Source organism: Cherax quadricarinatus, chromosome 93 (assembly GCF_038502225.1).
Source record: "Cherax quadricarinatus isolate ZL_2023a chromosome 93, ASM3850222v1, whole genome shotgun sequence".
Classification (NCBI taxonomy): domain Eukaryota; kingdom Metazoa; phylum Arthropoda; class Malacostraca; order Decapoda; family Parastacidae; genus Cherax; species Cherax quadricarinatus.
This window is the reverse complement of record NC_091384.1, coordinates 6,947,390-6,963,006: the sequence shown is the minus strand read 5'-3', so window position 1 is coordinate 6,963,006 and position 15,617 is coordinate 6,947,390. Positions and strand designations below refer to the sequence as shown.

Genomic DNA, 15,617 nt, shown 5'->3' with positions numbered 1-15,617 from the left:
CGAAAGGTTGACCAATCACAGTTTGTTTACATCTGAAGATTATGGCGGGTCTCGGAAAAAAAAATTCTAGCTCAATACACAAGTTTAATTTTTTACGATTGTCTCACTAAATGTTATCTAATTTTGTGAACACTATGTATCGCCTGGAAATAATATATTACTGTATTATTATTATTATTATTATTAGTAGTAGTAGTAGAAGTAATAATGGTAATTATTAGTAATTGTATATTATTGTGCCCACGAAGTGTTGTTGTTAGTAATTGTATTATTCATATTTACTAAATATTTTTGGGCTGGTGTGGTAACCTTATACTTCTTTAACAAGAAGAAGAACAATAACAACTTCTGAAGCCAGTATCACTGGTGATACTTAACAATGCTAACACCTGCTACACACAGCTGTCGTATCGGGATTTCTGCGCCAGCCTTAACATTAGATTTGTTGGGAATTTTAACCCAGAGGGTTAGTCACCCAGGGTAACCTAGTAAAGTCAGTGCGTCATCGAGGACTCTGTCTAATTTCCATTTATGTGTCCCGTAGCTCGATCGCTAGCGCACTCGGCTCACACACTGAGGTTCGGAGTTTGAATCTCCGGTACGGCTGGAAAACATTAGGGACGTGTTTCCATAAGACACCTGCTGTCCATGTTCACCCATCAGTAAAATCACCCACTACGAAAGCAAAAGACTTGGCAGACGATGCACCATCCCCCCAATGAAAAGCAGGGGTGTCACTAGCACGTTAAGAGACCATACAATAAGTGTCAGGGGCCCGAGACTGTTCAACTGCCTCCCAGCACACATAAGGGGGATTACCAACAGACCCCTGGCAGTCTTCAAGCTGGCACTGGACAAGCACCTAAAGTCAGTTCCGGATCAGCCGGGCTGTGGCTCGTATGTTGGTTTGCGTGCAGCCAGCAGCAACAGCCTGGTTGATCAGGCTCTGATCCACCAGGAGGCCTGGTCTCAGACCGGGCCGCGGGGGCGTTGACCCCCGGAACTCTCTCCAGGTAAACTCCAGTAAAATAGGTACTTGGGTGTTAGTGGACTGATGTGGGTCGCATCCTGGGACAAAACTGACCGATTTTACCCGAAATGCTCTGCATAACAAGCGACTTTCTATGTAGTAATGTCAGTGACGTCAATTAGGCCTGTATACCTTGTACATGTACTTGTAGAAATAAAGATATATTAAAATTGTACACCAGAAAGCAGGACTGGACATATACTAAGCCGTCAGTGGCCCTTATAAACCTAACAAGAACAGTTGATGCCAGCAGCTCAGGCGACCCTTAACAACCCAACAACAACAACAACACGCAGGTGTTTTTCTACTTTTATTGCTAATTGTGTCTTCAAGATGACTGATAAAGTAGAGAAGATGTGAGTATCAGTTTGTGTAGTGTGATGAGTAAGAGTGTGAGTAATGTGGTGGAAGATGTTTATATCGTAGAGGAAACATGATGATGAGTAAGATGTGCAACACTTGAGTCTCTTGATTGGCGAAACGTTTCGCCTGCATTGCAGCGCTGTATAGCCCTTGTGGCTTAGCGCTTCATTTTTTATTATAATAATAATTCGCCTGCTTAGCAGGCTTCTTTAGTCGAATACTGGTGAATATAACGCTGGAGACTATGAGGAGTAATTTTGAGGTAGTCAGTCCGTCAGTCTTGGTAGGTGGTGGTCAGTCCCTCAGTCTTGGTAGGTGGTGGTCAGTCCCTCAGTCTTGGTAGGTGGTGGTCAGTCCCTCAGTCTTGGTAGGTGGTGGTCAGTCCCTCAGTCTTGGTAGGTGGTGGTCAGTCCCTCAGTCTTGGTAGGTGGTGGTCAGTCCCTCAGTCTTGGTAGGTGGTGGTCAGTCCCTCAGTCTTGGTAGGTGGTGGTCAGTCCCTCAGTCTTGGTAGGTGGTGGTCAGTCCCTCAGTCTTGGTAGGTGGTGGTCAGTCCCTCAGTCTTGGTAGGTGGTGGTCAGTCCCTCAGTCTTGGTAGGTGGTGGTCAGTCCCTCAGTCTTGGTAGGTGGTGGTCAGTCCCTCAGTCTTGGTAGGTGGTGGTCAGTCCCTCAGTCTTGGTAGGTGGTGGTCAGTCCCTCAGTCTTGGTAAGTGGTGGTGAGTCCCTCAGTCTTGGTAGGTGGTGGTCAGTCCCTCAGTCTTGGTAGGTGGTGGTCAGTCCCTCAGTCTTGGTAGGTGGTGGTCAGTCCCTCAGTCTTGGTAGGTGGTGGTCAGTCCCTCAGTCTTGGTAGGTGGTGGTCAGTCCGTCAGTCTTGGTAGGTGGTGGTCAGTCCCTCAGTCTTGGTAGGTGGTGGTCAGTCCCTCAGTCTTGGTAGGTGGTGGTCAGTCCCTCAGTCTTGGTAGGTGGTGGTCAGTCCCTCAGTCTTGGTAGGTGGTGGTCAGTCCCTCAGTCTTGGTAGGTGGTGGTCAGTCCGTCAGTCTTGATAGGTGGTGGTCAGTCCCTCAGTCTTGGTAGGTGGTGGTCAGTCCCTCAGTCTTGGTAGGTGGTGGTCAGTCCCTCAGTCTTGGTAGGTGGTGGTCAGTCCCTCAGTCTTGGTAGGTGGTGGTCAGTCCCTCAGTCTTGGTAAGTGGGGGTCAGTCCCTCAGTCTTGGTAGGTGGTGGTCAGTCCCTCAGTCTTGGTAGGTGGTGGTCAGTCCCTCAGTCTTGGTAGGTGGTGGTCAGTCCCTCAGTCTTGGTAGGTGGTGGTCAGTCCCTCAGTCTTGGTAGGTGGTGGTCAGTCCCTCAGTCTTGGTAGGTGGTGGTCAGTCCCTCAGTCTTGGTAGGTGGTGGTCAGTCCCTCAGTCTTGGTAGGTGGTGGTCAGTCCCTCAGTCGTGGTAGGTGGTGGTCAGTCCCTCAGTCTTGGTAGGTGGTGGTCAGTTCGTCAGTCTTGGTAGGTGGTGGTCAGTCCCTCAGTCTTGGTAAGTGGTAGTCAGTCCCTCAGTCTTGGTAAGTGGTAGTCAGTCCCTCAGTCTGGGTAGGTGGTAGTCAGTCCCTCAGTTTGGGTAAGTGGTAGTCAGTCCCTCAGTCTTGGTAAGTGGTAGTCAGTCCCTCAGTCTTGGTAAGTGGTAGTCTGTCCCTCAGTCTTGGTAAGTGGTAGTCAGTCCCTCAGTCTTGGTAAGTGGTAGTCAGTCCCTCAGTCTTGGTAAGTGGTAGTCTGTCCCTCAGTCTTGGTAAGTGGTAGTCAGTCCCTCAGTCTTGGTAAGTGGTAGTCTGTCCCTCAGTCTTGGTAAGTGGTAGTCTGTCCCTCAGTCTTGGTAAGTGGTAGTCTGTCCCTCAGTCTTGGTAAGTGGTAGTCTGTCCCTCAATCTTGGTAAGTGGTAGTCAGTCCCTCAGTCTTGGTAAGTGGTAGTCTGTCCCTCAGTCTTGGTAAGTGGTAGTCTGTCCCTCAGTCTTGGTAAGTGGTAGTCAGTCCCTCAGTCTTGGTAGGTGGTAGTCAGTCCCTTAGCGCACTCGCCTCACACAATGAGTGACTGTGACTCAATCCCCAGCAGGGTGGAAATGTTGGGCATGTTTCTTACATCTACTATCCTTGTTCACCTAGCAATAAGTAGGTAGCGGGGTGTTAGTTGACTGGTGTGAGTGGCATCCTGGGGGACAAGTTTGAAGAACCACAATTGAAATAAGGCAGACAGTCCTTGATTATGCACTGACTTTCTTGGGTTATCCTGGGTGGCTAACCCTCCCTACCCTGGGTTATCCTGGGTGGCTAACCCTCCCTACCCTGGGTTATCCTGGGTGGCTAACCCTCCCTACCCTGGGTTATCCTGGGTGGCTAACCCTCCCTACCCTGGGTTATCCTGGGTGGCTAACCCTCCCTACCCTGGGTTATCCTGGGTGGCTAACCCTCCCTACCCTGGGTTATCCTGGGTGGCTAACCCTCCCTACCCTGGGTTATCCTGGGTGGCTAACCCTCCCTACCCTGGGTTATCCTGGGTGGCTAACCCTCCCTACCCTGGGTTATCCTGGGTGGCTAACCCTCCCTACCCTGGGTTATCCTGGGTGGCTAACCCTCCCTACCCTGGGTTATCCTGGGTGGCTAACCCTTCCTACCCTGGGTTATCCTGGGTGGCTAACTCTCTGGGTTAAAAATCCAAACAAATCTTACCTTCACTCTCGAGGAGACCCAAAACATTATTGCCTAAAAGGTCAACACCTTCTAAAGATATATCCTCTGTAGCCTTTACAGGCAGGTAATCAGAGTGGTATGAAGACTTCACTCACAACCTAAGAACTGGAGTTCTAACAGTGGATCTTGTAATGTCTTGCAGAGAAATGTCCACCCCATTGTAGGTATCTTCTGATAATGGCAATACACCCCTGCATCTGACCTTTAAAGACATAACTTCTTCCACCTCTCTTCATGTTGGTGAAAGGTCACTGTGGACTTACTTGAAAAGACTTTCATCTGAGGGTCTTAACTAGCTGGATTTCCTGGTGCACTTTGGGATAAAACTGCAATGCAAGCTACAATGTTTGTAGCTGGAGCACCTACCTGAGAGGCCTGTACGGCAGCCTGGTACTTCAGCATCTCTGCATTATTGCTGCAAATGGCCCTTTTTATTAAATAAGTACAATACTGTAATAAGCTTTAAAGGCAACAGGCCCATTTAGAATTGGCTGGGATCCTTGTCCCTGGGGAACTGTTTTTTTTTTTTCTACCTGTTCCCCGTTTTCCTGGAACTGACTTACCACTTCCCTTGACTGGTACTTGAACATTAGTCTTCAACCCCTGGTAACCAGGATTCTGGTTGTAAGTAGGTTTGAAAACACTTGGGGTTGTGAAACTGGAAAAAAATTGGCTTAAACTTTTGAAATTTCTTACTTCTACTAGTTGGTGGAGAAAAATTATTATTAATATGTTTTGAGTGATAATTTCTCAGTTTTTGGGTGGTTAACCTATTACTGAGCTCCAAGGCACAAATCAAAAAAATTAAATCCTTCTCTTCAAGATATGCCTTAACCCTTTGAGGGTTTCGGCTGTACTAGTACGGCTTAAGACCCAGGGTTTTTGACGTACTAGTATGCCTAAATTTTAGCGCCCTCAAATCTAGTGGGAGAAAGCTGGTAGGCCTACATATGAAAGAATGGGTCTATATGGTCAATGTGCACAGTATAAAAAAAATCCTGCAGCACACAGTGCATAATGAGAAAAAAACAACTTTGACCATTTTTTTGGAATACAACAGCGACTGTGCACTGTATTTTCGTATGGTATTTATTGTTGTATTCTAGTTTTCTTGGTCTCATTTTATAGAATGGAAGACATATTACAGAAATTGAGATGATTTTGACTGGTTTTACAATGAAAAGTACCTTGAAATTGAGCTCAAAGTAGCAGAAATGTTCGATTTTTACCAAAGTTCAAAAGTAAACAAATCATGCCATGCGTCCAATACACGTCAACTGGTGAGTCTAATATTCTTTTGCAAGTGCACCGATATTATTTATACCATTTTTTACACTAATGCAGTAGTCTGCATAACAGTAAATCTTCTATTTTTTGTGAGAATAAAAATTCAAAGTGGAAAGCAAAAGAATGTAAGAGGGGCCTTGAGACGTGACTAATGAACAGAGGAAATGTCATTTTAGTGCCAGGAATGTCTTTCTTGTTTATTCTGGACCCTATTCGGAAATTGGCATCTTTTGAAATTTGTGTGAAATTGGCAAAATTGCTAAATTCTGACCACTGTATTGGATAGTTGAAATTGGTAAATGGGTGGCGTCTTGCACTCATTCGATAGAAAGAATGGAGTTCTTTGCGAAATATTCATGTTTTTTGTCGACTAGTACAGTGGAATTGGCCGAAAATGGGGCTCAAAGTGGGCAAAATCGCCGATGCGTAAACATCGCCGAGACAGCTAACTTCGTAAGAGCATAATTCCGTAAGTTTTCCATCAAATTTCATACTTTTGGTGTCATTATGATCGGGAAAATATTCTGTCTTTTCATAAGAAAAAATTATTTTTTTTTTTTTAAATTTGGCCGACCCTGAGAACGAGTCTCGGAGAGGGCCTGTCGACCCTCAAAGAGTTAAGGTGAGGAGATACACTGTTCAACAGATCCTCTAGTAAAATTAAGGTAGCTTTGTTTTTAACACATTGGCCATTTAGAGGAGATACACTGTTCAACAGATCCTCTAGTAAAATTAAGGTAGCTTTGTTTTTAACACATTGGCCATTTACATCCAGGCAGGGTGACCTGAAAAGAAGAAATACTTTAACTTGGCTCAAGAAATCATAATAACACAACTGCCAGTGCACCATGATACGGGTGGGGCTTGAACTCAAGTTTTATTGCTCACTGTGAGTTTGAGCCCCACCTGTACCATGTTTTTTTCCAAGAAATACTTTCATTATCACCCATGCCATCATTGTCTTGCCAGAGGCATGCTGATACTACAGTTCAAAAATTACAATGTATCTCCACCCCTCCTTCACAATTACCTACCACACTGGAGTGGCACCATACCTAGAGTATACCTGGAGAAGGTTCCAGGGGTCAACGCCCCCATGGCTCAATCTGTGACTGGGCTTCCTGATGGATCAGGGTCTGATTATCCAGGCTGTTACTGCTGGCCACGTACAAATGACATACGAACTACAGCCCAGCTCATAAGGTACTGACTTATGTGCCTGTCCAGTGCTTTCTTGAAGAAAGTCAGTGGTCTATTGGTAATCCCCCTTATGTGTGTTGGGAGGCAGTTGAACAGTCTTGGGCCCCTTACACTTATTGTGTTGTCTCTTAGTGCTTCTGTTTTTCATTGAGGGGAATGTTACATCTGTCAAATTTTTTGCTTTTATAGGGAGTGATTGTCATGTACAAATTTGCCACTGTCATGCTGTCAAAGGAACAAAAAGGCACAATACTGTGAATGGCACAATACACAAATAACCCACATGTAGGAGAATTAAATTAAAATTAAATTAAATTTAAATTAAATTAAATTAAATTAAATTATTTCTTTGCAAAGTTTACAATGTTTGGTTTAAACATTACAAAATATTAAGTACAAAGAAAGCCACTAATAATGGATCTTAGAATGTTGTTAGTAAGCCATGGGCAACTTTGCCTTTTATTAGTGATCTGTTTAATTTTTATGGGACAATGTTATATGGTGGGAAATTACCAGTGAATTAAATAAAAAGGGAAGATTGGTTGTCTTGTATGTCCCACTCCTTAAGGTTAAGTAATTACAGCCTCTCCTTACTTAACGACAGGGTTCCGTTCTTAAGAGTAGGTTGGCAAGCGAATTGGTCATTAAGCAAGGAGCATACTATACTGGTAGTGGGTTTGTGTCGACCATCTTTAGATATTTTTTTGTCACTTTTGCACCATTTATAACATTTCTGGTATATTTTTAAAGGTTTAAACGGTAGTTTACTGTATACTGTAATAAACAGAATAGAGGAAATCAGCTCTTATATAAACTGTTTAGGTGTGCATACTGGTTTGCAAGTGGTCGGTAAAAGAGTACGTTGATAAGTGAGGAGAGGCTGTATTGCATTGAAAAAAGTTGTCTATGCTCGTTCATTTTTTCACACCAGTCTTACAGGCTATAAACTGATATTCTGTCTCAGTTCATTTCAAAGCTCAGCCCTGTATAGGGTATACAACCCCCTCCCCAGGATGCAACCCACAATAGTCGACTAATGCCCAGGTATCTACTTATTGCTAGGAGAACAGGGGCAACAGGTGTAAGGTGACTAATGCCCAGGTACCTACTTATTGCTAGGTGAACAGGGGCAGCAGGTTTGAGGAACATGACCAACATTTCTACCCATGCCTGGGACTGAACCATGTATAATCGGTGTGTGAGGCCATGGGACTTCATTAATATAGAATACAGGTTATTAAAGAGCACACATAAGCGTCATTTTACAAACATGCTCTTTTTATTTCAGCCTTGTGTGTGGAGACGTTCTTGGTAATTTCAAGCAACTTTTCAAACGTGTTCAAAACGTGAATGAAAAGAGTGGGCCATTTTCCATGCTGCTGTGTGTGGGAGACTTCTTTGGTCCTGACAACTCCCAGTGGGATCACTATAAAAATGGTGATGTGAAAGGTATTAAATATAAATGGCATGTAATTTATGAGATAAATTTTTCCCAGTAAATAATATACCTTCACTATTTAAATTTTTTTTTTATTAACACATCGGCCGATTCCCACCAAGGCACGAAAAAGAAAAACTTTCATCATGATTCACTCCATCACTGTCTTGCCAGAGGGGTGCTTTACACTACAGTTACAAAACAGAATTCCTTCATAAATGTTAATTTGCTCACACTCCAACAGCATGTCAAGTATTAAAAACCACTTGTCTCCATTTACTCCTATCAAATACTCATGCACGCTTGCTGGAAGTCCAAGCCCCTCGCACACAAAACCTTCTTTACCCCCTCCCTCCAACCCAACTATTTAAATGTTCTTGTATATTAAGATAAGAAAATTTATTTCAGCATGATAGTGTTTGTACAAAAGTGAACGATGTTTACATGTGCATGCAGAAAGCCCTTTAATATACAGAGTATTTTGGGCGCACGTAAGAGTAACTTAAAACTAATAAAGCAATGACAAATAGAGTGGTTCCAGGTAGTAGGATGATAGACAGCAACCACCCAGGGATGTACTACCATCCTGTGGTAGTAGGATGGTAGACAGCAACCACCCAGGGAGGTACTTCCATCCTATGGTAGTAGAATGGTAGACAGTGGATATAGGAGGGTTGCAGGGATATTTACAGTTTTGAACTGAAGTATCAGCACCCCTCTGGGAAGACAAACCGGTCATCTCCCAAGCTCATTGGGATACGGCCGGTTTGTTGTAAATATATATATATAATATATATATATATATATATATATATATATATATATATGTATATAGACATATATATTTATATATGTATATATATATATATATATATATATTTTTTTTTTTATTATCACACCGGCCGATTCCCACCAAGGCAGGGTGGCCCGAAAAAGAAAAACTTTCACCATCATTCACTCCATCACTGTCTTGCCAGAAGGGTGCTTTACACTACAGTTTTTAAACTGCAACATTAACACCCCTCCTTCAGAGTGCAGGCACTGTACTTCCCATCTCCAGGACTCAAGTCCGGCCTGCCGGTTTCCCTGAATCCCTTCATAAATGTTACTTTGCTCACACTCCAACAGCACGTCAAGTATTAAAAACCATTTGTCTCCATTCACTCCTATCAAACACGCTCACGCATGCCTGCTGGAAGTCCAAGCCCCTCGCACACAAAACCTCCTTTACCCCCTCCCTCCAACCCTTCCTAGGCCGACCCCTACCCCGCCTTCCTTCCACTACAGACTGATACACTCTTGAAGTCATTCTGTTTCGCTCCATTCTCTCTACATGTCCGAACCACCTCAACAACCCTTCCTCAGCCCTCTGGACAACAGTTTTGGTAATCCCGCACCTCCTCCTAACTTCCAAACTACGAATTCTCTGCATTATATTCACACCACACATTGCCCTCAGACATGACATCTCCACTGCCTCCAGCCTTCTCCTCGCTGCAACATTCATCACCCACGCTTCACACCCATATAAGAGCATTGGTAAAACTATACTCTCATACATTCCCCTCTTTGCCTCCAAGGACAAAGTTCTTTGTCTCCACAGACTCCTAAGTGCACCACTCACTCTTTTTCCCTCATCAATTCTATGATTCACCTCATCTTTCATAGACCCATCCGCTGACACGTCCACTCCCAAATATCTGAATACGTTCACCTCCTCCATACTCTCTCCCTCCAATCTGATATTCAATCTTTCATCACCTAATCTTTTTGTTATCCTCATAACCTTACTCTTTCCTGTATTCACCTTTAATTTTCTTCTTTTGCACACCCTACCAAATTCATCCACCAATCTCTGCAACTTCTCTTCAGAATCTCCCAAGAGCACAGTGTCATCAGCAAAGAGCAGCTGTGACAACTCCCACTTTGTGTGTGATTCTTTATCTTTTAACTCCACGCCTCTTGCCAAGACCCTCGCATTTACTTCTCTTACAACCCCATCTATAAATATATTAAACAACCACGGTGACATCACACATCCTTGTCTAAGGCCTACTTTTACTGGGAAAAAATTTCCCTCTTTCCTACATACTCTAACTTGAGCCTCACTATCCTCGTAAAAACTCTTCACTGCTTTCAGTAACCTACCTCCTACACCATACACTTGCAACATCTGCCACATTGCCCCCCTATCCACCCTGTCATACGCCTTTTCCAAATCCATAAATGCCACAAAGACCTCTTTAGCCTTATCTAAATACTGTTCACTTATATGTTTCACTGTAAACACCTGGTCCACACACCCCCTACCTTTCCTAAAGCCTCCTTGTTCATCTGCTATCCTATTCTCCGTCTTACTCTTAATTCTTTCAATTATAACTCTACCATACACTTTACAAGGTACACTCAACAGACTTATCCCCCTATAATTTTTGCACTCTCTTTTATCCCCTTTGCCTTTGTACAAAGGAACTATGCATGCTCTCTGCCAATCCCTAGGTACCTTACCCTCTTCCATACATTTATTAAATAATTGCACCAACCACTCCAAAACTATATCCCCACCTGCTTTTAACATTTCTATCTTTATCCCATCAATCCCGGCTGCCTTACCCCCTTTCATTTTACCTACTGCCTCACGAACTTCCCCCACACTCACAACTGGCTCTTCCTCACTCCTACAAGATGTTATTCCTCCTTGCCCTATACACGAAATCACAGCTTCCCTATCTTCATCAACATTTAACAATTCCTCAAAATATTCCTTCCATCTTCCCAATACCTCTAACTCTCCATTTAATAACTCTCCTCTCCTATTTTTAACTGACAAATCCATTTGTTCTCTAGGCTTTCTTAACTTGTTAATCTCACTCCAAAACTTTTTCTTATTTTCAACAAAATTTGTTGATAACATCTCACCCACTCTCTCATTTGCTCTCTTTTTACATTGCTTCACCACTCTCTTAACTTCTCTCTTTTTCTCCATATACTCTTCCCTCCTTGCATCACTTCTACTTTGTAAAAACTTCTCATATGCTAACTTTTTCTCCCTTACTACTCTCTTTACATCATCATTCCACCAATCGCTCCTCTTCCCTCCCGCACCCACTTTCCTGTATCCACAAACTTCTGCTGAACACTCTAACACTACATTTTTAAACCTACCCCATACCTCTTCGACCCCATTGCCTATGCTCTCATTAGCCCATCTATCCTCCAATAGCTGTTTATATCTTACCCTAACTGCCTCCTCTTTTAGTTTATAAACCTTCACCTCTCTCTTCCCTGATGCTTCTATTCTCCTTGTATCCCATCTACCTTTTACTCTCAGTGTAGCTACAACTAGAAAGTGATCTGATATATCTGTGGCCCCTCTATAAACATGTACATCCTGAAGTCTACTCAACAGTCTTTTATCTACCAATACATAATCCAACAAACTACAGTCATTTCGCCCTACATCATATCGTGTATACTTATTTATCCTCTTTTTCTTAAAATATGTATTACCTATAACTAAACCCCTTTCTATACAAAGTTCAATCAAAGGGCTCCCATTATCATTTACACCTGGCACCCCAAACTTACCTACCACACCCTCTCTAAAAGTTTCTCCTACTTTAGCATTCAAGTCCCCTACCACAATTACTCTCTCACTTGGTTCAAAGGCTCCTATACATTCACTTAACATCTCCCAAAATCTCTCTCTCTCCTCTGCATTCCTCTCTTCTCCAGGTGCATACACGCTTATTATGACCCACTTCTCACATCCAACCTTTACTTTAATCCACATAATTCTTGAATTTACACATTCATATTCTCTTTTCTCCTTCCATAACTGATCATTTAACATTACTGCTACCCCTTCCTTTGCTCTAACTCTCTCAGATACTCCAGATTTAATCCCATTTATTTCCCCCCACTGAAACTCTCCTACCCCCTTCAGCTTTGTTTCGCTTAGGGCCAGGACATCCAACTTCTTTTCATTCATAACATCAGCAATCATCTATTTATATATATATATATATATATATCTGTCTCATAAACACGCTAAGATAACAGGGATATCTTGCTACTCCTACTTACACTTTGGTCACACTTCACAGACACGCACATGCATATATATATATACATACATCTAGGTTTTTCTCCTTTTTCTAAATAGCTCTTGTTCTTTTTTATTTCTTCTATTGTCCATGGGGAAGTGGAAAAGAATCTTTCCTCCGTAAGCCATGCGTGTCGTATGAGGCGACTAAAATGCCGGGAGCAATGGGCTAGTAACCCCTTCTCCTGTATACAATTACTAAAAAAGAGAAGAAGAAAAACTTTATAAAACTGGGTTGCTTAAATGTGCGTGGATGTAGTGCGGATGACAAGAAACAGATGATTGCTGATGTTATGAATGAAAAGAAGTTGGATGTCCTGGCCCTAAGCGAAACAAAGCTGAAGGGGGTAGGAGAGTTTCAGTGGGGGGAAATAAATGGGATTAAATCTGGAGTATCTGAGAGAGTTAGAGCAAAGGAAGGGGTAGCAGTAATGTTAAATGATCAGTTATGGAAGGAGAAAAGAGAATATGAATGTGTAAATTCAAGAATTATGTGGATTAAAGTAAAGGTTGGATGCGAGAAGTGGGTCATAATAAGCGTGTATGCACCTGGAGAAGAGAGGAATGCAGAGGAGAGAGAGAGATTTTGGGAGATGTTAAGTGAATGTATAGGAGCCTTTGAACCAAGTGAGAGAGTAATTGTGGTAGGGGACTTGAATGCTAAAGTAGGAGAAACTTTTAGAGAGGGTGTGGTAGGTAAGTTTGGGGTGCCAGGTGTAAATGATAATGGGAGCCCTTTGATTGAACTTTGTATAGAAAGGGGTTTAGTTATAGGTAATACATATTTTAAGAAAAAGAGGATAAATAAGTATACACGATATGATGTAGGGCGAAATGACAGTAGTTTGTTGGATTATGTATTGGTAGATAAAAGACTGTTGAGTAGACTTCAGGATGTACATGTTTATAGAGGGGCCACAGATATATCAGATCACTTTCTAGTTGTAGCTACACTGAGAGTAAAAGGTAGATGGGATACAAGGAGAATAGAAGCATCAGGGAAGAGAGAGGTGAAGGTTTATAAACTAAAAGAGGAGGCAGTTAGGGTAAGATATAAACAGCTATTGGAGGATAGATGGGCTAATGAGAGCATAGGCAATGGGGTCGAAGAGGTATGGGGTAGGTTTAAAAATGTAGTGTTAGAGTGTTCAGCAGAAGTTTGTGGTTACAGGAAAGTGGGTGCAGGAGGGAAGAGGAGCGATTGGTGGAATGATGATGTAAAGAGAGTAGTAAGGGAGAAAAAGTTAGCATATGAGAAGTTTTTACAAAGTAGAAGTGATGCAAGGAGGGAAGAGTATATGGAGAAAAAGAGAGAAGTTAAGAGAGTGGTGAAGCAATGTAAAAAGAGAGCAAATGAGAGAGTGGGTGAGATGTTATCAACAAATTTTGTTGAAAATAAGAAAAAGTTTTGGAGTGAGATTAACAAGTTAAGAAAGCCTAGAGAACAAATGGATTTGTCAGTTAAAAATAGGAGAGGAGAGTTATTAAATGGAGAGGTAGAGGTATTGGGAAGATGGAAGGAATATTTTGAGGAATTGTTAAATGTTGATGAAGATAGGGAAGCTGTGATTTCGTGTATAGGGCAAGGAGGAATAACATCTTGTAGGAGTGAGGAAGAGCCAGTTGTGAGTGTGGGGGAAGTTCGTGAGGCAGTAGGTAAAATGAAAGGGGGTAAGGCAGCCGGGATTGATGGGATAAAGGTAGAAATGTTAAAAGCAGGTGGGGATATAGTTTTGGAGTGGTTGGTGCAATTATTTAATAAATGTATGGAAGAGGGTAAGGTACCTAGGGATTGGCAGAGAGCATGCATAGTTCCTTTGTATAAAGGCAAAGGGGATAAAAGAGAGTGCAAAAATTATAGGGGGATAAGTCTGTTGAGTGTACCTGGTAAAGTGTATGGTAGAGTTATAATTGAAAGAATTAAGAGTAAGACGGAGAATAGGATAGCAGATGAACAAGGAGGCTTTAGGAAAGGTAGGGGGTGTGTGGACCAGGTGTTTACAGTGAAACATATAAGTGAACAGTATTTAGATAAGGCTAAAGAGGTCTTTGTGGCATTTATGGATTTGGAAAAGGCGTATGACAGGGTGGATAGGGGGGCAATGTGGCAGATGTTGCAAGTGTATGGTGTAGGAGGTAGGTTACTGAAAGCAGTGAAGAGTTTTTACGAGGATAGTGAGGCTCAAGTTAGAGTATGTAGGAAAGAGGGAAATTTTTTCCCAGTAAAAGTAGGCCTTAGACAAGGATGTGTGATGTCACCGTGGTTGTTTAATATATTTATAGATGGGGTTGTAAGAGAAGTAAATGCGAGGGTCTTGGCAAGAGGCGTGGAGTTAAAAGATAAAGAATCACACACAAAGTGGGAGTTGTCACAGCTGCTCTTTGCCGATGACACTGTGCTCTTGGGAGATTCTGAAGAGAAGTTGCAGAGATTGGTGGATGAATTTGGTAGGGTGTGCAAAAGAAGAAAATTAAAGGTGAATACAGGAAAGAGTAAGGTTATGAGGATAACAAAAAGATTAGGTGATGAAAGATTGAATATCAGATTGGAGGGAGAGAGTATGGAGGAGGTGAACGTATTCAGATATTTGGGAGTGGACGTGTCAGCGGATGGGTCTATGAAAGATGAGGTGAATCATAGAATTGATGAGGGAAAAAGAGTGAGTGGTGCACTTAGGAGTCTGTGGAGACAAAGAACTTTGTCCTTGGAGGCAAAGAGGGGAATGTATGAGAGTATAGTTTTACCAACGCTCTTATATGGGTGTGAAGCGTGGGTGATGAATGTTGCAGCGAGGAGAAGGCTGGAGGCAGTGGAGATGTCATGTCTGAGGGCAATGTGTGGTGTGAATATAATGCAGAGAATTCGTAGTTTGGAAGTTAGGAGGAGGTGCGGGATTACCAAAACTGTTGTCCAGAGGGCTGAGGAAGGGTTGTTGAGGTGGTTCGGACATGTAGAGAGAATGGAGCGAAACAGAATGACTTCAAGAGTGTATCAGTCTGTAGTGGAAGGAAGGCGGGGTAGGGGTCGGCCTAGGAAGGGTTGGAGGGAGGGGGTAAAGGAGGTTTTGTGTGCGAGGGGCTTGGACTTCCAGCAGGCATGCGTGAGCGTGTTTGATAGGAGTGAATGGAGACAAATGGTTTTTAATACTTGACGTGCTGTTGGAGTGTGAGCAAAGTAACATTTATGAAGGGATTCAGGGAAACCGGCAGGCCGGACTTGAGTCCTGGAGATGGGAAGTACAGTGCCTGCACTCTGAAGGAGGGGTGTTAATGTTGCAGTTTAAAAACTGTAGTGTAAAGCACCCTTCTGGCAAGACAGTGATGGAGTGAATGATGGTGAAAGTTTTTCTTTTTCGGGCCACCCTGCCTTGGTGGGAATCGGCCGGTATGATAATAATAATAAAAATAATAATAGATATAGATATATATATATATATATATATATACATATATATATATATATAAATATAT

The 15,617-nt window shown here is 42.6% G+C and overlaps 1 protein-coding gene across 3 annotated transcripts in view; it reads left to right on the top strand.

Annotated features, from left to right (window-relative positions):
- LOC128703369 (CWF19-like protein 1) overlaps positions 1-15,617 on the top strand; it is a 61,284-nt gene that overhangs the window by 10,488 nt on the left and 35,179 nt on the right. For 2 of the 3 annotated variants that reach the window (XM_070104644.1, XM_070104643.1), the window contains exons 1-2: positions 1,251-1,386; positions 7,892-8,052. In XM_070104644.1, the coding sequence (XP_069960745.1) occupies positions 1,274-1,386; positions 7,892-8,052 (274 nt within the window). In that variant the 5' untranslated portion in view covers positions 1,251-1,273. Of the gene's footprint in view, positions 1-1,250; positions 1,387-7,891; positions 8,053-15,617 lie in introns of those variants that run through there. The other variant, XM_070104645.1, reaches the window with a different exon arrangement.